We start from the raw sequence: 23,059 nt of genomic DNA on the forward strand, positions 1-23,059 counted from the left end.
CTTTCCCCCCCCCTCCCCTGGTTCCCATCTGCTTCCACATATCTCCTATCTGCCTATATTCCCTCACTCTTCACTTGTCTATACTCTGGCAATCTTTCCTATTCCCCTTCAATCCTAATACAAAGTCGGGACTCAAAACATCGACTTGTGCCTTTTGCCTCCGCAGGTGCAGTTTGAACTGAGTTCTTCCAGTTTTCTGCCTTTTGATCTTTGTATCCCTGCAGGCTGAAAGTTTTGCCCATTTAGATTTTCTGCCTCCTAGATTGTTTTTTTGGTCCACTGACCTTTCAACCGGTATCACTGACACTGCTCCGAGATTCAACTACTTTACACTTAGTGACTCATTATGAATGGTTCAATGAACAATTCATGCTATGGAAATGAGTGTAATTGTTTGAAAATTCAAAAATATTAGCGCGAGGGAAAGAAAATGGTGCAGGGGAGTTAGAAATTGGTGGGATTGGAATGGTGAGATTTCTGTGGAGTTATCCAGGCAGATTGGACCGTTAGCTGGCACATTTCAGGTTTATGCTTTGTAGCGAATGGAAAGACTGCTAGGTGGGAGGTGAGTCATTTCCAAGAGGATATACAGCTTTTAAATTCCTGGATATACAGCTTTTAACTTGCTCTTGTAACCAAAATATTTAGGTAACTGGGTCAGTTGTGTTTCAAAGCAGTGTTGAACCCCGTGATGTTGCTGTTGATGGTAACACCATTGAATTTCAATGGAGATAGTTAGGCTTGTGCATTGGAGCTGGTTGTTGCCTGGCACTTGAATGATGTGGATGTTTATTGCCACAGCCCATTCTGAATGTTTCACATGACTTAGACACAAGAAGCTGGAGTGACTCAGCGGGACAGGCAGCATCTCTGGAGAGAAGCAATGGGTGACGTTTTGGGTCGAGACCCTTCTTCAGACTAGCATCTGCAGTTCCTTCTTACACGTTTCACAGGACTTGCTGCATGCAGCACAGCTGCTTCACTTTATTTGAAGTGTAATGGAAAAGCAGCACTTGAGACCGGAAGTGGGCCCTGTGGCCCTTCGATAATGTTCTACCATTCAGTAAAATCACATCCGATTTAAAATTGCAATCCCATATTCCCACTCCATTCCCTTGCCTCGTGTCTGGAAATTTAATCTATTTTAAGATTTAATCTATTTTAAGGGGCTGCACGGAGGTTCAATGGTAGAGTTGCTGCCGTACAGCGCCAGAGATTTGGGTTCAATCCTGACTACGGGTGCTGTCTTTAGAAAGTTTGTACGTTCTCCCCGTGACCACGTGGGTTTACCCCCGACGCTCCAGTTTCCTCCCACACTCCAAAAACGTACAAGTGTATAGGCTAATTAGCTTGGTATAATTGTAAATTGTCCCAAGTGTGTGTTGGAAAGTGTTAGTGTGCGGGGTGATCACTGGTCAGCACGGACTCCTGTTTCTGCGTTATATCTCTAAACTACACTTAAAGATATTAAACTAAATCCCACAAGAGGAAACACTTTCCACATCCATCCTGCCAATCAATTTAAAATTTTTTTTGATGCTCTTTGATTTTGTAGGTTGTACATGTGGTTTAAGTGATATCATTTCACAGCAACTGGTTGAACGGCGAGGTTTATCAGATCACAACATAAAGAGGACAATAAAGATGACTACTGTTGGATTAATTTATGTGGTAAGTCTACAAATTATGAGGTGAATGTTAAATTAGGGAATTAATAAAACACGTTTCTAGATTTACTTTGGGAAGTAATTTGATTGCAGAAGATAGAATATCACAAAGCCATTATCTCTGTAATTGGGATAAAGCGATCTCATCTGTTTTGGACTTGCATAACAAATAGAGAGCAATTTACAATTTTGCTGATTGTGCAAAGTTGGTGCCATGGCTAGTAATGTAAATGATAATGGAATGCAAAGAAACAGCAATAGATTATGTGAGGTGATGAAACTGATAAATCAACCACTGCCCATATGTGGGAGCATCCTGAATATTTTTCCATGTGGTGAAAGTTTAAGGGTGGCACATTGTGCAGCTGGCAGGGTTGCTGCCTCACAGCTCTAGAGACCCAGGCTGGCACCTGACCTCGAATGCTGCCCGTGAGGAGTTTACATATTCTCCCTGTCTCCGCGGGGATTCCTCCAGTTGTTCCAGTGGCTTGTAGCTTAATTTGACTATAAATTTCCTCACAGTGTGTAAGAAGTTGGTGAGAAATTGGAATAACTTAGAGTGTGAACAGGTGATCAATGGTTGGCTTGGACACGGTGGGCTGTAGAGCCGATTTCTATATGCTATGATATTTTAATTAAACTAAATTAAAAAGCTGGAGAAAATGGAGGTGTCGGTTGGCACAATGTACAAGTAGGTTACAAATCAATCAATCAGAAATGTTAATGGAAATTGCATTCCTTGGTAACTTTTGCTTGTTATGATCCTTTCCCCAGGGTCCTATTCTTTGCAAATGGTACAGGTATCTCGATCAACTGATAGTTGAAAAAACCAAAACTGCAATTTTTAAGAAAATGCTACTTGATCAGGTCAGTCTAAGAAAATTATTTGCCTGGAAAAAATACCCAAAGGTGAGAGGGGAAAGATTTAATAGGAACCTCAGGGGCAACTTTTTCACTAAGAGGATAGTGGGCATATAAAATGAGCTTCCAGTTAAGGCGGGTACAATAATATTTAAAAGACATTTGGACTGGTGCACAGATAGGAATGGCTTAGAGGGAAATAGGCCACATGCAGGCAAATGGAACTTGCTTAGAAGGGGTATCTTGGTCAGCTTGGACAAGTTGGGCTGAGTGGCCTGTTTCTGTGCTGTCGGCTATGATTCTAAAATGCCTTGCAGGAAGAAGTTAATCCATTGTTCCAAGATCCAGCAATATAAAAATAATATTTAAGAAAAATTTAGCACAAGAATCAGATACCTGATCTGACAAGTGAGATATTGGTCATTCTACCAGCTTTGGAGAAAAGGAGTTGAGGCAGAAAAAAATATACCAGGATGATCATCTGCAGAGAAAAAAATGAAGAGAGCTGTGTGAGCTAGCTTCAGTATTGCATATTGGTGATCACTGCAGACCTCCCAACCCTTCTGAATTTGGCAGAAAGTTTCCGCTTTCTTATTTCATTTCTACCATTCCGAATTCGCCTCACATTTTTCGCGAAACAAATGTCTTGCCCTGCCCCTCGCCCCGCCGCTCGCCCGGCCTCCAGCCACTCGCCTGGCCTCCAGCCACTCGCCTGGCCTGGTCTCGCTTCGCCGCATAGCGTGAGGCCCGTTGATGTTGAGAGGGGATGGGGTGGGTGAATGGGGGGGGGCAGGGGAGGGGAGTGAGGGTCGGGGGGAGGGGAGTTGGGTGGTGGGGCAGAGGAAGGGAGGGGGAGTGGGGGTAGCGGAGGAGGGGTGGGGGTGGAGTGGGGGGAGGGTAGTGTGGGGGGAAATGGACCGTTGTGATTTGCTGTTGACCACTGGAGCAAGTATGTCTTCAATGACATTAGGTACGTGCAGTTTTAAATGAAACTCTTTTTTCATAACTTCGTCATAGATTTTATGACCATTGTTCTTTTATTCAATACCAAGAGAATTGGGATGTGTAAGGAAAAAGCAAAATAGAAAAAACAAAACAATATTTTTTTTTCTGTGTTGTAAAAAGTATTTCTGTTCAATAACCTTTCTGTAAATAGCAGAGTACACTCATGATAGGCCTGACATTGTACATGTAGTCCAAGAACTACAGACTGTTGGAAATAATAGTCGTTTATCACATATGAATATAGCGCAACGCGTATGCGCATTTGGCGTGCATACTTTTATTTTGCTCAAAACTTACATTACGTGCCATATTATGAATTTTGATGTAAAATTCTGAATTTTTGACATCAAAATGATGAATTTGGAAAATCAAATGTTGGGAGGTCTGTCACTGAAACGGGGGAAGCCCACTCGTCCCCTCGAATTATTCAGTAAGATCATGGCTAATTTGATTTAAACCTCCTATCTGCCCACCCACTGACCCCTATGTTGCCCACCTCCCTCCAATCAGCTCCTTGTTTATCGAGTATCTATCCTCCTCTGGCTTAGAAATAACCAGACACTGCCTTCATTGCTCTTGGAGGAAAAGACTTCCAATTTCTCAAACCTCTATGAAACAGAGACACAAACCTTGGGTCTGAAATGGGCAACAGGGAGCCCTACTTTCAGATTCTCCCACTTCCATTTCAGAGGGGCTATCAAGCCCCTCATGATCTTTCAATTTTCAAAATTCCAGTAAATACAAGTCCAATGGAAGAAATTCACAAAAGGTTTATTACAATGTACTGACATCCTTCTTTAGGCAATAAGGCATTGCACACCACTCCAATGTGGTCGCAACAGTGCATTGTTTCACTGAAGCATTGACTCTTATTTTTGGATTCAATTGTCCGAGAAATAGATAAGATACTGTGAGATTTCCTAATTATTTGTTGTACCAACATAATTTTTGTGAATCATGCAGGAGGACTCCAGATTCCAACTTTTCTCAGAACATTGAAAAAAGCATATCTATGAGATGCTTTTCTTTATTTTACTTGCTAAAATTGACAATTTCACATTTGCCCAGATTATACTCTATTTAGCAGATCTTTGCCCAATCACCAACCTATCTATATCTGTTTGTAGTCAACTTCTCTCCTCTTCACAACTTAGTAGATAAATTTCCTGTTGACACACAGGAGGCTAAAAAGTAAGAATATCTCCAGTGCCTTAATCCAATTCATTTACATACAGTGCCTTCCATAATGTTTGGGCCAAAGACCCATCATTTATTTATTTGCCTCTGAACTCCACAATTTGAGATTTGTAATGAAAAAAGTCGCATGTGGTTAAAGTACACATTGTCAGATTTTAATAAAGTCCATTTTTATACAGTTTGGTTTCACCATTGAGAAATATCCCCACTTCAGCATATTCGACTTGCTCCTCCCCACGCCTGTCTGTTATTGCTAAACTTATGTATTGTACATTCGCTGGTTCCCCATTATTTTCAGCATTTTACTTCAAACAATCTCAATAAAATGGTCTTGCATGATTTCCCTTTCTCCAAGCTTTGAATTTACCTGATTATCTTACTTTGTTTTAAGTGCCTTGCTATAATGTTGAGGTTACCAATTTATCTTTTCAGTGAGGGAATCCCCTTCCTTTGGGATTCTTGTCTCTTAAAATATGGTATTTTCTCCTCTTGAGCAAAATGAGACTTTCTCCACGAAATATTGCATTTTTTGTCCTCGTCCAACATGTAACGCATTTTCAAAACCTCAGTAAACTTAATTTGAAGTTCATTTAAACTTTTCTAAGGAGGAATCCAGGAATTAAACCCCGGTTTTGCATTTAAAATGTGAGCTCCATGAATATACACTTATGCTGCCTTTGAGTTAAACATTTTAACTTTGCATTTTCATTTGTCTCTGTCAGGGCATGATGGATGTGATCACATGTATGTTCCTTTTATTCCAGGCATCAAAAAATGACATGCACTTTGCACAAGAATTGTCATATGATATACATTTAGTTGAAATGTTACTTTTATTGTGAAAAACTGATCTTTGCTCTCTTCCCGGCAGAGAAGTACAATCTCATTATTTTTTCACGTATCATAGACTTGAAGTTAGTAAACAAAAACCACAGTGCTAAAGGTTGTTTCACTTTTTTTCCTCAGGTTTTTATTCTTTTAATGATATTTTAAAATTAAATGCTTTATTTTCAAATAGTCCTTTTGAGGACATGATTAGCCAGATTGAGCACCAATACCAGTTCATTCATACATGAGTTGAAATGAGAAGTAACAACCTGGTAGTTGGCTCAAGGTTGCTTGACGTGTCAGGCCTATGTGGCCATTGCAAGTTTATAAATTATAGGATAATTTAAAAAATATTTTCTTTTGTTCCAGTTTGCGCTTGCGCCTTGTTTCTTGGCTGGTTTCATGGTAGTGACTGGGGTCCTGGGCGGGCTTTCACGGGAAAAAATATATTTGAAATTCGAGCAGGTGAGTAATATTAACTTGTATCCTTCAAAAGTTGAATTGATTTTAAATATTGATTCAAAACTGCAGACATCATCTAGTTTATTAGGTACATGAGAGGTAGGGTTCTGAGGGCTACGGGGAAGGCTAATTGGATACATTTTAAGTGATCTTCTGCTTTGGAATTTTGTGATTTGTTTTTGAACAGTCCAGAATTAAACAAAAAACATCAGAATGCCCATAAAGGGCCTGTCCCACTTTAGGCGATTTTAAGGCGACTGCCGGGTGTCGTGGGCACGATCGTGAGGAGTCTTCCAAGAATCGTAGTGGATCTCAGCGCGTCGCTGAGAAATCTTCCGGAGTGAAATTTCTCGGCGACACCTGGCTTGTCGCCAGGTAATGTTGCTTATTGCGGGCGCTGTTGCCAGGTTCTCTTAGATGCATTAAGAAGCCCATTATATTAAAATAAGTAAAGTCATTTCAAAATACCATAAAATGCTTGTGTTTAACCAATTTATTTACCGTCAGGACATTTGACAGGTAGATTGGAGGCGACAGTTTGACGGTCAGGTAAGCGTGGGAATTTTGCGATGTTTATGACCATCAGCCATTACATTTAAAGTGGGCTCCCAACCCAGATATGCAATCCAGAAACCAGATGTGCATCTCCCGTACATTTTCAAAGAATGCCCACACACTTTTCACAAAAATCCACTTAACCACTTTAAAAAAAATAAAAATTAATACAGCTATTAGAAAACTGGAAGTAAATCCAGTTTATGCCTTGTTACAGTGATGCTTGGTTTTTATGTAACCCATACATGATGTTATAATTCAAAACTCTCAAGTACTTACCGACTTGTCAGTGATTTCAGCGAAAATTAGGATGCCGGAGAAGCATTGACAGCGTGGGAATTTCGGGATGTTTTCAAAAACGCTGTAATCTCGACCTGACTCGGCATTGTCGTCGGGTAAAAGAAAAGTTTGGCGATCTGCTACGACTTTGACAGTCACCGGCAGTCGCCTTAAAATCGCCTAAAGTGGGACAGGCCCTTAATTCAACCCCACACAGGCATTAAAAAAAAGTTTTTTAATAAGAGTTCCTTCTGGTCTTCATTAAGATGGTAACTGATCTTTCTTTGCTGCGTATTCCCTTTTGATATATTTTTAGTTAACAAGAATCTATCTCAAATTTAAAGGTGACAATTGACCTTACATCAATAGCCATTTGTGGAAGTGCTCCATACTTGCATCACCCCCTGCATTGAGAGCTTACTCCACTCCTTGAAAACCTTAACCTTTTAAATTTTCTGTACCTGTCGTGCCCTTTCAATATGAACTAACACTCTTTAGATTGCGTTTTACCAGCTATATGCCACTTTGGAAACTTTTTTTCTACCTTTTTTTTAATTTAATGACCTCACATTTCCATATTTTTACCTAATTTGCTACAATTTTCCCATTCCCAATAATATCTCATTAATTATTCTGCTTCACTTTCTTTTATCCCCATTACTATGTTTATTAGTACACTAAGTAGCTGCAACCTCATCTCAGAAATGTTGTCGATGGCATTTCTGAGAAGTTATTGATGAGGTAAGGTTGTTGATCTTGTTTGCTTGGTGAAATAATAATCTGATGCCAGCACCTCACAGTAAGAAAGCAACAGTATTGTGCAAAAATACTTCTGGAGTGTCTTTTATCTTGGTGAAGTGCAATTTGGATTAAAAATCTTATCTTGCCAATTGTCACACATATTGAAAAAGATAAAGTTATGGCAATAGTGATTACATTGGCAGAATTAACAGGGAAGATTTTTTGTTGAAATCTGAGTAAATTTGCAATTTGAAAGATTAAAATTGCTTTCAAAATGCCATTTGGGGAAATAAGTATGGGAAGGATTTTTGCAACATGTACATTGTTTCAGTTTTCTGACAGCAACTTGGATTCTATTACAAGGATACTAAATTAATGTCAAATTTTACATTTATTTTTGCTTTTTTTATTTTTGCCTTTCAAAGTTGTGCAAAGATTCATACAATTTGATAATAGCTTTATAGTAACCAAAATTTGATCTTCAATGTTAGCAAATGACTTTAATTTTATCTGATCTCTTTTTCAGAATTATAAAACTACAATGATGTCAAACTATTGTGTAAGTAAAGAAATTCATTGCAAATAATCCATGGAGCATTCAAGTAGTTTTATTGTTAACTCATTGGAAAAGAGTTGAAATTTGCAACTTCGCTAGACTTGGTTGCTGCCTTTTATTGCTTAAATCTAGAATTCCAATACTGCTTGGAAAGTGTAGCAAGAAAGGGGGGTCAGAACTGACTATATTTTCCTATGAAATTCAGTTTTAGGGCTTCTGTTATTTGTACATGTATTTCAATTCAAAATTCTGGTGTGAAATTTAAAAGCTAAAATCCAAACATTAATTTTCATGGGCCTATCAACAACCAACATTACTTTGTTTTCATCAGTTAAACTTAAAGATTTTTTTACTTTTTTTATAAATGTTCTAAAAATTACTCTCTTTTAAAGATCTGGCCAGCTGCACAACTGCTGAATTTCTACTTTATATCACTGCAAAACAGGTAAAAACAAAAATGCTCATTGAATTTATTAATCAAAAAGATATCCATTAATTTCCATTATCACTGAGTCCCTGGTAGAAAGGATTGCAGGTGAGATTTCTTGTATTGCCTTAGTTTAGTTTAGTTAACAGATACAGCAAGGAAACAAGCCCTATGGCCTACCGGGTCTGCACCGACCAACGATCCCCGCACATTGACACTATCCTACACACTCGGGACAATTTACATTTATACCAAGCCAATTAGCCTACAAACCTGTACGTCTTTGGAGTGTGGGAAGAAACCGAAGATCTCGGAGAAAACCCATGCTGTTAAGGGGAGAACGTACAAACTCCGTGCAGACAGCACCCGTAGTCGGGATCAAACCCGGGTCTCCCATCTGCATGCGCTGTAAGTCAGCAACCTCCACCACTGTGCTGCCCAGTAAATCCACTTTAAACGGGTGGACATAGTCCACCTATTAATTAAGAATGTAGTCCACCTGCCTCTGAGTGCAATGCCAAACCCATAAAAAACAAATTGGAGTGAGTGAAGCCGCAAGAAATTCTTAGACATATGTGGGATAATACTTAACTCCTTATTGCATGCTGATACTCTGCACTTTATCCATTAACAAATGCATTAAGAACAAGAAGCACAAGAATTTGTGCATGTTATTTACCTAGATGTAAAATAATTTAAGAACAACTAGACCCATCAAACCTAATCTGAAATTCAATATCTGGGCTGAATATCTACACTAGCACGATCCTACCCTTAACCCCCATGTTCTCTGGTTCGCATGGTTGACCAAATGTTCCTCAGCTTAGTCTTGAAAAGAAAGATTAGTTTCCCTTGGGGATTAAAAAAAAATGTCATCTGATTATAGTTAACTAAATATAAACTGAAATAAATAATTAATATGAAATGAAACCTCAAGCTGCCTTGATTGTTCTTGCTTTTCACCAAGTTTATCTTCACCAGATGTGCCCATTGTATTCAATCCAATTTCCACGGGAGAAATCAGCCTGGTCCAAGAACTTTCTAATTGGAGACACTTTCATTTCCCAGGCCATCTTTTATCTTATCTGAACACAGTTTTTGCTTTTATTGGTTTATTATTATGTGTAAAGAAAAAAAAAATGTTTTTGTGTGCTTTCCCAATCAGACCACATAATAAGTACAAAAGATGGTGCAAAGAGAAAAATAACTTGAGGGGTGCAGTATGCAGTGCCACAGCATTATAGTATTATGGCTCCAGGGACAGAACAGATTTTTAAAAAGTGCAAGGCCTGCAATGAAGTGGACTGGGTGATTGGGATTACTTCTTTCATTTAAATTGAGAAATAAAAAAGGCATATAATCTGAATTGCTGTTTCTTTAATTTAATACAGGTTGGCAGTTGTTCAGATTGTTGCCCTGATGTGGAATACCTACCTATCCTGGATGGCAAATAGACCATGAAAGATTTACCCGAATCATCAATTAATTCCCACTTCAGTAGCAAAAGACTGAATTTTCTTAACCATTTGACACAATATTTTAATATGTTATCGCTGTAGAGGAAAGCTGCCATAATTGCGGAGAGTGTGTTGGGAAATTAACCTTTCATGGTATTTGGTTTGTTTGCATTGAATCGGCTATGTATTAGACTGAAATAGCAAATCCTCTTCCCAACTCAGTTCTTGAGTCTGTTAACTGTGGAAAAGGAAAAGATGGCAAACACTACTGTTAACTAAATCTCCTAGAAAAAAACGAGCAACAGTTTATCAGAACATCCATAAATATGTATAAGATTATTCTGGAGACCTAGTTTTAAATTAACTTTTATGATGGTGTATGTTTGCTACGTCAAGATATTTTTGAATGAATTTGTAACATTAATAAGAAATATCTTATTACCTTCTACAGTAGTCTGAATATGCTAAGTTCCTTGCCTCTCCGCCCCCATTCACGATTACAATTAAATGAGTACCCAATTGAAATTAAACCTTGAGGGATAAAACTGGAGTAAAATATAGGTTGAACACCGATTTTCCTGCAACTGGTTGTCCACCCATCCCTGTAATCCGGAAAAAATTACGAGAGCTCTGTTGAATTTCCATGATCGGCCACAGAAGGCATCGCGAAGGGCGTGTGCTCTTTCTGATCGTGTCCCTCTGTTGTGAAAGAATCAACTTCACTACTTCACAAAGACAATGCAGTAAAACCCTTGTTTTATAGACCCCCTTATAGCAGATGTCATATGTAGCGGTCAGACCTGCCAACCCATCCCCAGCCCGTTTGAGGCCCGACTTCCGGCCCCACTCCCAACTTGCAACATGCACCAGCGAGCCCCCCTTCTCCCACCAAAAAAACACAAAGTGCTGGAGTAGCTCAGTGGGTCAGGATCTCTGGAGAACACGGATAGGTGACATTGGGACCCTTTCCCAGACTGATTCAGTTAGCTGAGTTACCCCAGCACTTTGTCTGTTTCACTTTAAAACTAGGCGCTGAAACCGCTGGTCTGCACCAGCAAGCATTTCTTCACATGGTTGTTGGTGCGGCTCACATTGTGGCCCCTGGTCACAGAGCTTTCTTCAGATTGCCCCCACTGACAGGACGTGCTCGGTCAACGTGGGGCTCCCTCCCCTCTCGCCTGCTGTTGCTTCCATGGTGGAGTATGTCAGTGACTCTGGGGGAGTAGGTGCCATGGGGGAAGGGAGGGGATGCGGGAGGGCCAGTTGACCTGAACAAAGAGCTGTCCCCAGGAGCTATAATGTGAGCCAAAACAACAGCTGTCCCCCGGGGTGAACATGGGCTCGCTGGTGCACTTTGCGAGTCGGGAGCCGGGACTCTAAGCGGCCGGGGAGACGGTGGGAGCCAGGAATGGGTCGCCAGGTCATGACATTCAGATTCAGTTTTACATTTTATATTTATTTTATTTAAGTTTCTGGCACTCCACGGAGTTTTAGAGACACTGGAGGGGTGTCATTAGCAGGAGAGGGGTGCATTGTCCATTCATTATCACGTGACCTCTGTGGGTCCAGAAAAACGGATAATCTAGAAAGGCTCTGAAACCAAAGGTGCCAGAAAATCGGTGTTTAACCTGTAATGGATGGATTTGAAGTTGCCCCAAGTGTCAACCAGGCGAATATCAACTGAACAAATAGGAGAATAAAAAACATTGTGTAGTTTAAAATAAATTTTAACTTTTAATAAAATGAATTAAATATTTGGATTTTTTAAAAGACAAATTGCATTATAGCTGTTAGAAAATGTAAAATTGTTTCTCTTTTACTTTTTCGTAATCTTAGGAAAGAGTTAAATCACAGACCTTAAGGAGTGAGTGATTGGAGGGTGTGGGGGGATGCAGATGGAGCAGTTGTGCAGGAGTAGGTCTTTTGATCCTGACAGGGACAAACAGAGTTTGGGGAGATTAGATGAGGCACATGCCATGAAAAATCAGCCAACTGGGAAACAAATGGGAAATTGATGAAAGAATATGCTCTGCTGACTTGCATGTATTCAAGGGGTACAAATTAGCCTGGGGGACCTTTTGCAGAAGAAAGTGGCGTGCAAACTCACTTGGCTGCACCAAGAGGAGGCTGCGCGAAGAATTGGAAACTGGATCCTGTAAAGGTCTGGACCATATTAGCTAAGGGATGGAATCCCAACATTGGGTTGGGAATATCTGGTACGATAATGGCGATGCCTGTCAGAGGGCCTTTGACCAGACTCCAGACTGGTCTCATCTGTCTGATCAGGACCCACCAAAAGTGTTCTGGGTTAGACCCTCCAGTTTAAATTCCATTTGGAATATTTTGGAGGACCAAGAACCCAAGAACCATGATTGCTAGGAAAATAACCCATGTCACTGAAGGAGGTGATGGATGGGAAAATTACACTGTGTATAGAGATGATCATAGAGACTATAGTTCAAAAGCATTAATCATTTTGGCCAACAGATTCTGGCAAAAGCCACTGGAAACGTTATTGGCCTGACTTGCATTTGTGGGATACAGGGGTGAGGTCTGACTTGCTTTTCAGGAGGCTTGGAGTGTATGTATACGCTGGGCTCTCCCTCTTTTTTATGAGTGACATTCTGGGCTAGGACCCAATTCATTATAGGCAGTTCTGGTCTTAATATAACTTTTCCCGAACTGGTTTGGAATTTTGTTTCTAGTAGCGCCCAGTAGCTGTTTCCCCATCAGGGTATATCGCTGGGCTGTATCTGGCATTGTTCTAGTCCAGAACCCCAAGGCACACGGTTCCTGCCTTGTTTCTGCCATAAACTTCAAACTGCAATGTTTTCTCACACGAAAACTTGCAGTTCAAAAGGGATACCTTCTTGCCTGGGGGCTGGGGATAAAGCCTGTTCTAGTGCAATCTTAGCAGCCTTGAAGGCACTTGTTTGTTTTGGTCCACATTCAAACTCTGCCTTTTTCTGGGTGACAACTTATAATGGCTTTAATAGAAATGTTTAGATTTCTTAAATTACCAATGATTTGAAGTACAAGTAGAAAATGGAAAAATAATTGAAGAGGTATTTTGTTTATTTTAAAAGGCTTTCTATAAAGATGGATCAATTATTATTAAATTTGCAGATAATTAGTTTTTAATTGTATAATATAATAAGCATGATATACTACTCGGAAACATTCACTGGCTAGCTGAGGCTTGTAGATATGAGTAAAACTGATGCCCTGATTGATATTTCCTTTTTTTTTTGTCTGACAGTTATTGTACTGTTAGTTTGAAATTGATTCATTTTAGGAAGTGAAATTAGGACAATTTATTAAACATTACAAACATTAATTGTTACAGCGTGGCAAGCAAATTTAAAAGTTGAAAGATATCAAGCATGTTTTGAGCTGTAGGTAGACACAAAATGCTGGAGTAACTCAATGGGACAGGCAGCATCTCTGGAGAGGAGGAATGGGGACATGTCGGGTCGAGAAGGGGTCTCGACCCAAAACGTCACCCATTACTTCTCTCCAGATTTTGTGTCTACCTTCAATTTAAACGAGCATCTGCAGTTCTTTCCTACACATGTTTTGAGCTGTGATGTGCAGAAGATATTTTGGGGCGAATTGGTTATAAATTAAGATGCCATTGTAAAACATAACAGAACCTTCACAGTAAAAAAACAGATTGAATCATTCATTTCAACCAGACGGTAATATTTGAATTTGAAAACAACCGTGTCCTGGTGCAAGAATATAAATGAAATTTAAATTTACTTTTAGGATATATCCTGCATGACATCTTTGTACTGTGTTCCAATTAAATTTTGTTTTGTTATCATCCCACGTATCAAAGGTATGCCCTTTTACAGGTAATTGGGGTGGGAGAATAATCTTAATTGTCACTTAATTTTACTGATTTCCATCATTACATAGCAATAGTGACTTTTTTAAATTGTGGAAGGGAGGATATGATACTCTGTTAACATGATAATTTCAATGGATAATGGTAAGTAACTTGCACTGCTCCAGGTACAAGAAAATCTGAACTGAAAGCCGAGTGAATCTCAGAAAGACAACTATTCCTTGCTCGGTTTGACGAAGGTTCCCAACCGAAACATCATCCATCCACATTTTCCAGAGCTGCCTCACCCGCTTATTTATTCCACCACTTTGTGCCTTTTTTTGTAAACCATTGTCTGCAGTTCCTTATTTCTACATTCTTCACAAGTATTCTAATCTGGTTGTTTTCTTATAAAAGAAAACCTCCAATGATTCCAATATAAATAATTTTGAATGTATTTCTTTTTTTTTACTCATAGCAGACTTGTTGCTATTAGATTTTACAAAGACATTAACTGCTAAGCAGGAAGACTGCAAGCCACAAATATCTGGCAACCTTTGGTGTTTTTTTTAACCTTTAACAATGTCAGTTGGTATTGTTCAAGAGGATCACTTATATCCATCTACTGTGATGTCATCAATATGGTTGAGCAATGAACAAGCACATTGAAGAATTATCACAGAGAGCAAACCAGCAAAAGAAAACTCACTTTTTGTAAATAATGTTGGAACTATTTAATAGTGTGTGAAATTAACATTGGAGCCTACTCAAAAATAATGTAAATTCTTATTTATTTAATGGTTATTTTGAAATATGAAGAATTGCAATTCACATGCAGAAAATTCATTTCTTGGCCCAGAGAAAATGCCAAGCTTAATGCATAGCTTAAATGCTGCTAGCAGCCGATGTACCAACATGTAAATATTTCTGCTAATTTTATGGTCAGAATAGTCTAACTCCTAGAGTTCACTGGTTGATGAGAAGGCTCTGCAGATGGTTTGTGGGTACACCTTTGGAGGATCCAGGTATCACCGACAGCAGTTTATTTGGTTTCCATATTTAACTGTGGGTATGTTTACTCCAGAAAATTGCTGTCACTTTCACAGAATAATGACTACAAACAGTGTTAGTTTTGCTCTTATTACAGCTTCATTTCAGAAGTTAACTAGCCGTGTGGAAATGCTGATTTTAATCTGTACACAGTGATTCTGTCTATCAGAAAGCGAGTGTTAGTTCTTTTGGTGTTAAATGGTAATTTATATTATCAACTAAAACAAAAGATGTTGGCATTTTGGAAAAACCTTTTATAATTTAATTCTTGATACCATGGAACCTAAGCGCATTCTAGGAGCACTAGAAATAAAGACAGAAGTTGCTGGAAACATTCAACTGATCAGGCAGCATCTGTGGAAAGAGAAAGTATATGTCGGAAATGGGAAATAAACTGCGATTATTTAAAAAAATACAATCCCATTTCCACTAAACCTATACCGCAGTGTAAAACCTGACCACTTGGTGTACAAAATGATCACAATCATGTGACAACTGCTTCTTGAGCTTTTTGTAACTGGAAACAGTTTCCACCTGCTCTGTCTTGTGAGTAGAAATGAACATTGTACAATTATCAGGGAATATTCTACTCTGACCTATTGATGGAAGCAAAGTTATTGAAGAAACAGCTGAACACGATGAAGCATCTGCCTTCAAGCAAGGTACGTGTCAGCCAATGAAGTATTTACCTTGTACAATTAATCAGAAAGCAAATTAGTAATGTTGTTTACCTGCTGTCACTTGTGTTACGACTGACTGAACCATAAAGACACTTTTTATGTATGCAATGCCAATTTTACAGGTTTAGATATTCAGGTAATAAAAATGGCTATAAACTATGTTGCAGCAAATAGATCTGTCAGGAATTGTGTGATAAGAGATGACCTATCCACAGTGAGTGGTTCAGATTAACCTAACATACAAAATTGTAGTCTGTTAGTTATTGCTTCCAATAATATTATTGCAGAGGAAAGGATAACAAGTTATGCCACCGGCTGCTGTTGTAAGCAGGATTGGGAAGTTTCAAAGAGAGCAATATTTAAATATGGATAATTTACAAAAATATTTTCCAGTTGAGCTGATATATATACTTAAAGGGCCTGTCCCACTTAGGCGATTTTAAGGCGACTGCCGGCGACTAGGCTGTCGCTGGCACGATCGTGAGGAGTCTTCCAAGAATCGTGATCTCAGCGCGTCGCTGAGAAATCAACCGGAGTGAAATTTCTTGGCGACAGCTGGCTTGTCGCCAGGTATTGTTGCTTATTGCGGGCGCTGTCACATGCTGTCCCCAGGTTTGCTAGGTTCTCTTAGATGCATTTAGAAGCACATAATATTAAAATAAGTAAAGTCATTTCAAGATACCATAAAATGCTTGTGTTTAACCAATTTATTTACCGTCAGGACATTTGACAGGTAGATTGGAGGCGACAGTTTGACGGTCAGGTAAGCGTGGGAATTTTCACGATGTTTATGGCCATCAGCGATCACATTTAAAGTAGGCTCCCAACCCAGATATGCAACCCAGAAACCAGATATGCATCTCCCGTACATTATCAAAGAATGCCCACACACCTTTCACAAAAATCCATTTAACCACTTTTAAAATTAAATCTCTTAATACTTCTATTAGTAAACTGGAAGTCAATCCAGTTTATGCCTTGTACCGTGAAGCTTGGTTTTCAAGTAACCGGGGCAAGATGTTATATTTCAAAACTCTCAAGTACTTACCGACTTGTCAGTGATTTCAGCGAAAATTAGGACGCCGGAGAAGCATTGACAGCGTGGGAATTTTGCGATGTTTTTGAAGACAGTGTAATCTCGACCTGACTCGGCATTGTCGTGGTCATCGGGTAAAATAAAATGTTGGCGATCTGCTACGACTTTGACAGTCGCCTAAGTGGGACAGGCCCTTAAGTTACCAAATAAGTGAGGTGACAGGCATGAATTGACAGCTTAATCTGATGGGGGATTAAGTAATTTGAACATTTGTTTTTTTTTTAAATTACTGACTGAAAATATAGAAAAATCAGACTAGAAGGAGATGACTTTTAAAGCTATTGGTTCATTTCTTTTTCTGGATTTCACTCACAGTTCTCAATTAAGTTTACCTTAACTTGCTGATTAGTCTTTGGTGATGCTTTCAGCACCAGAATTATATATTCAAACCAATGTTTTAAACACAGCAGTGAACTTTGGGTATTTGTAGAACTTGTAGCAACCTAAAGAAATGCAGGAGAATGTTGCAATTTAGTTCATGTTACTCAAAGTGAGACTGCTATATATACACATTGTCTTTGGTTTTATAAATAAGTTAATGGTAAACTTTTGGTTTTACTAGGAGACGGAGTTAGGAGTAAAATTAAAGGATCCCTGAGAACTTGTATACAGCAGAATTCAAGCTGTATGAAACTTTATTATTGCATTGTTACCACTTTCTTTTATTCTCGTAAATTTCAACTATTAGTGAAACAACAGATTAAAAAAATAACTACCAGCACGTTATGTGATGTTAATTATAAACATGGGATAGATATAGGAAGAGGGTCAATCACTTGGAAACAGTTCAGTACCATAAATTAAAACGGGTAACATTAGATGAAGCATTTATCTGCAAGTTGCTAAGTTTAGAAGATTTTGAAGATCGAATTTGTTTATATTTGTTTGTTATTATTCGTATATACACGTATAATAGCAACTAGTCCAACATTTCATGGTTGTCGTTTAAATCAGTTTTATTTGATGTTAAAGATGCTTTTATTTATTTTTTTGGAATTTAGAAGGAATTCTAGGATTTTGATCAAGTGACTACAGGAAAGATGACATATTTCCAAGTTAGAATGGTGTAAGACTTGATGGGTGTGGAAGGTGTTCCTGTACACCTGCTGCCCTTGTCCTTGATAGTGCAGGCAATGGATTTGTTCCTGTGGTGTGTAAAGCTTGTGCCCATTTCTTATCAGAAGAGTCTCAACCCGAAATGTCACCGATTCCTTCTCTCCAGAGATGCTGCCTGGCCTGCGGAGTTACTCCAGCTTTTTGTGTCTTATCATTAATACACGGTCTATCTCACTGCTGAAGCCTTGAAGTGGAGACTTCAAATCTAGCATAAACTTTTAAATATCGTGAAGGCTTTTCTTTCAGATTGAATATGGAGTTATTCTTTCTGGTAGATTGCTTAATTACTTGTCATTGGAATTGCTGAATACAGGAAAACTGGCTTAGTTTGTTCATTTAGTCACCATCTTCCTCGCCCTTCTAACATTACCTCGCAGAAGCCATTCCCATTCAACACATCCCTACCCAACACATTGTCTCACAACCCATTCCAAAAAAACTCCTTCCTGCCATGTACATCACTTTAAACCCGCCCATCTCTCCCATACTATCTGATCACTTTCGACCCAAACCAACTGCCGAGCACCTACCTGACTGACATTCTAGCCCCATCTCTCAATGATGAATTAACTGGGCACACGGATCATAGTTTTACCCCCTGAGCCAGCTGGAGCTCGGTCCTGTTGTCATCAACAACGTGTAAAATACAGCTTTAAAAAAAAAATAGCAATGCAAGTTGAAGATCTCATTTGCCCATTAGTTGTAAATGCTAAAAATCGCATCACGTAAAACAGGTGAATTACTGTGGCACCAGCTGCGCGCCAGTATTTGTCCAGTTAAATTTTATTAGATGCGCCTTGGAGCGTGATGACTTTTACCGTGTTTTAGTGTTCCAGATAACCAACCATTGATGTTTTGTGGCACATCATCTGTGCATTTACAAGCAATGTCCGCAGTTACACTGACGTCAACTCAACTCCTTGGATCATGTATAAAGCTGGGGGCGATCCTGTGGACACTGGTAGTCAATGACCTAAAACCTCCAACTCTAGACCACTGACCAGCGCCAGGACGGGCAGGTGAGTGGCCAAACATTTTGCTCTCCTAACAGGAGCTGCTCCAATTCTAATCCGACTGAATTGCCACAATATCTAAAGGCAGGGGGTTGTTCAGTGTTTTGAGCTGATTCGCATTTACCCTGTGACTTCCAGTAAAGTGCAGGTACGTGGGCAAACATCGATTACGCTCCTGTAATCTGTGACAGTAGCTGCAACGAGACTGATCCACCTCAATTACTGGCACCTAGGCACCTCCTTGTCATCCACTCATCTAAAAGAGTGACTGATTTAAAAAAAAGGTTATTTAGCATGATATTGCTTATGTACTCGATGTTCTCTATTTATAGTTGTGAGTATAATTTGGACTGAGCACATTGTTCATATTTATATTGATATTTAAGTAAAAATAAAGGGAAGAAAATTGGGTAATAGAATCATTAGAGACTGACTCAGAATGGATTTCTAAAGATTATAGCTGTTTTAATAACTGTACTAGCAGTACATTTGAATTACAAAAGTTCAATTGATATTTAACTTAATTGTCTCAAATTTCTTTAGCATTAATATGCAACTTTAAATGTGCAGGGCTTGGATGATGAGGGAAATTGTGGCTTTGGTCAAGAGTAAGGAGGCTGCTTGGGACAGGTATAGGCAGCTGGGATTAAGTGTATCTCTGGAAGAGTTTCGGGAACTACAAAGCAAACTAAAAATGGAAATCACAGGGAAAAAGGGAGATAGCTCTGGCAGATAGTATTAAGGATAAAAGGGTAATTAGAGAGAGTGGGGCCTTTCAGGAATGAAATCAGTCATCTCTTGTGGAGACACGAGATTGGCAAGGACCTCAGTTTTTACCGTGGAGAAAGACAGGAGAACTGAGGAACTTGGGGCAGTCAATGGAAGTTATCTGAGAGCAGTCAGTGTTACGGTCGAAGAGATGCTGAAGGTCTTGACTTGCATGAAGGTAGATAGATCTCCTGGGCCAGATCAGATATATCCGCTGACACTGGGAAACTGGAGAGGAAATTGCAGAAGCCCTGGCTAAAATTTACGTTATAAAATGCAGGAGAGGTACTGGAAGACTGGAGGTTGGCAAATGTTGTGCCTTTATTCAAGAAGGGCTGCAAGGAAAATGCTGGGAACTATAGATCAGTGAGCTTAACATCTGTAGTTGGAAAGTTACTAGAGAGTATTCCGAAGGATAGGATATACACACATTTAAATGGACAAGGGCTGATTAGGGAGAGTCAGCGTGGATTTCTGCATGGGAGATCGTGTCTCACGAATCCAATTGAGTTTTTGAAGATGTGACCAAAAAGGTTGATGAGGGCAGAGCTGTACATGTATATATGGACTTCAGCAAAGCATTCGACAAGGTTTCAAATGCTCTGGAAGGTTCATGTGGGATCCAAGGAGAGGTAGCTGAATGGGTAGAAATTTGGCTTAATGGAAGGAAGCAGAGGTTGCTTCTCGGACTGGAGGTCTATGACCAGTGGTGTGCCTCAGGGTTTGGCGCTGGGCCCATTACTGTTTATTATCTATATCAATGATTTGGATGAGAATGTACATGGCAAGATTAGCAAGTTTGCAAATTATACAAAAGTGGATGGTATTGCAGATAAGGAAGATGAATGTCAAAAATTGCGGCATGATTTGGTCACCACATTATATAAAGGATGTGATAGCTTTGGAGAGGGTGCAGAGGAGATTCACCAGGATGCTGCCAGGGATGAAGGGCCTCGGCTATGAGGAGAGACTGAGCAGACTGGGGTTGTTTTCCCTGGAGCAGAGAAGGCTGAGAGGGGACATGATCGAGGTGTACAAGATCATGAGGGGCATAGATAAGGTAGATGGCGAGGAACTTCTTCCACTGGTGGAAGGTTCAACAACGAGGGGACATAGATACAGGGTAAGGGGAGGGAGGTTTCGGGGGGATGTGAGAAATAACTTTTTCACCCAGAGGGTGGTTGGAGTCTGGAACTCACTGCCTGGGGTGGTGGTGGAGGCGGGAACACTCACAACGTTTAAGAGGTATTTGGATGGGCACTTGAAATGCTACAACATTCAGGGCTACGGTCCAAATGCGGGAAAATGGGATTAAAATTAGACTGTGTTTGATAACGGGCGGCGCGGACACGATGGGCCGAAGGGCCTCTTTCTGTGCTGTAGGACTCTATGACTCTATGATCTTGATTGGTTGGCCAGGTGATGTAATTTAACATAGAGATATGTGATGTGTTGCATTTTGTAAAGTCTAACATGGGCAGGTCCTACACAGTGAATGGTAGAGCTCTGAGGAATGCTTCTAGAGCAGAGGAATCTAGGTACATTGTACCTTGAAGGTGATGTCACAGGTAGATAGGGTGGTGAAAAAGCACATTGGCTTTCATCAGTTAGTATTGAGCATAGAAGTTGAAAGGTCGGTAAGCTGCCATCTGCATCCAAGTGTCCATCATCAATGAATGTGCAGTGAGGTGGCCATCACCACAGCAATTCTGTGATAGAGCCCACTCCCACTGCTGTCAGCTGGGAAAAGCTATGAGTGATCTTAAGTTTTAAATGCATCTGGTATTCAGTGAGAGTTCAAAACTTGAATGATAAAGTTAAATCATTTTTTTTTCTTCAAGTTAATGAAGGGCACAGTAAACACAAAATGTTTAAAAGATCTTGCCCACAACTTTGACTCCTAAGTTTTGTATTCATGCACTATGTCTCTATTATGATGCAAATTCCCCAATATACAGTGAATACTGTATAAAGGAAGAGGTGCAACTTTTGTTTTTTCAAATTCACTTAAATTTGTCAGCTGGAATGATGTATACCATTAAAAATAGCACCTTTCTGTGATTAGCGGTAAAACCAAAGAGTTTACAAGGGGAATAACTCAATATAAATCACTTGTGGGGAAACCCTTACCAAGTGCTGCCATACCTTAGGAAGTCGGATTTTATTGTAACTCTTGGTGTTTGTTTTCAGATTTCCAGCCAGCATGACATCAACACCTTTGGTTTTCATTGCAGCCTGTTGTCTTCTGGTCACCCACATCTCTCTTGCTACGTGTCATGCTGCAGACCCGAGTATTGTCAACAGATTAGGTTCCAATGCCAGCGCAGATATTGATGAAGAAAATGATCAATTTCTTTCCCACATCCTGAGGGAGAAGTTACTCCAGGTTTTGGAACAGAATCCAAATAACATGCAGATTCACTCTCCAGTATCGTTGGATGGGATTCTGAATGAAATCCCTGATAAAGAAGCCAATCGCCTCCTGCAGGAACTTCTCCGAAACACAGAAACACCTGCGTCTACTCGAGAAGCAGGCCATGATATGGTGCCAGCTTTTGCTGAACGCTCAAAGAGATCTGAACCGGTCAATTCCTTGGATCTCACGTTTCACCTCTTGAGGGAAAGGATTAAGATGGCTAACAAAGACAAGCAACGGATGCAAGAAGAGAAAAATCGCAAAATTATGGACATTATTGGCAAGTGATGTACATGTAGAATCTAGCAGTGTATCTTGTCAAGTTAGACACTTAATTTTTTTCCCCAAAGATTCATCCAAATTCCCAAACCGCTAACCAAATCTGTCTTGTGTAAATTCAAAATATGTTCTATACAAAATTTATCAAATAAATAGAATATTCATGAAAATGTGCAGCATCAATTAGTTGTCATTTTCTAAAAGCATTATTTTGACTAACATATTTTCAAAGGCAAATGGCTATCTACTAAACAGACTAATCAAGAATTAGAGGGCATCGGTTGAAGGTGAGTGGAGAAAGATTTAAAAATAATCCGTGGGTAATTTTTTTGCACAGATGGTGGTATATATATGGAACAAGCTGTCAGGGGAAGTAGTTGAGGCATGTATAATAACAATATTTATGACATTTGGACAGGTAGGAAAGGTTGAGAGTAATGGTGACTACTTAAGCTATCTTTGAAATAAATATTTTAATAACATCTTTGAAATAAACTATCCATCGTCTTCATCCAACATAAGCATGTTGTTACAGTGGCTGAGTAGGTGTATCGGGCTTTTTCTCCAGGTCTTAACATAACATTCCAAAATTTGTTTTAAAAGGAATCTGACAGAACTTCTGAAAGACAAATAGAGTTGCAAAATAATTTGGTAAAGAAGCATGCTTGACCAAAGCAAGCGTACGGAGCAATTTGTACTAATGTTATCCAATATTACCTCTTCCAATTTCACTGGACACACAAGGAACTGCAGGTGGCGGTTTACAAAAATCCCCAT

The 23,059-nt window shown here is 39.5% G+C and overlaps 1 protein-coding gene across 4 annotated transcripts in view; it reads left to right on the plus strand.

The window, feature by feature from the left end:
• LOC144593598 (mitochondrial inner membrane protein Mpv17-like) overlaps positions 1-22,389 on the plus strand; it is a 37,178-nt gene extending 14,789 nt beyond the window's left edge. The window contains exons 3-10 of one of the 4 annotated variants that reach the window (XM_078399421.1): positions 1,556-1,671; positions 2,442-2,534; positions 5,928-6,023; positions 8,122-8,154; positions 8,544-8,596; positions 9,970-15,576; positions 18,635-18,825; positions 21,822-21,939. In XM_078399421.1, coding sequence (XP_078255547.1) covers positions 1,556-1,671; positions 2,442-2,534; positions 5,928-6,023; positions 8,122-8,154; positions 8,544-8,596; positions 9,970-10,039 — 461 coding nt within the window. In that variant the 3' untranslated portion in view covers positions 10,040-15,576; positions 18,635-18,825; positions 21,822-21,939. Of the gene's footprint in view, positions 1-1,555; positions 1,672-2,441; positions 2,535-5,927; positions 6,024-8,121; positions 8,155-8,543; positions 8,597-9,969; positions 18,826-21,777 lie in introns of those variants that run through there. The other 3 variants (XM_078399420.1, XM_078399424.1, XM_078399422.1) reach the window with 3 other exon arrangements.
• The last annotated feature ends 670 nt before the right edge of the window (positions 22,390-23,059 follow it).

The sequence above is a fragment of the Rhinoraja longicauda genome, chromosome 5 (assembly GCF_053455715.1).
Source record: "Rhinoraja longicauda isolate Sanriku21f chromosome 5, sRhiLon1.1, whole genome shotgun sequence".
NCBI lineage: Eukaryota > Metazoa > Chordata > Chondrichthyes > Rajiformes > Arhynchobatidae > Rhinoraja > Rhinoraja longicauda.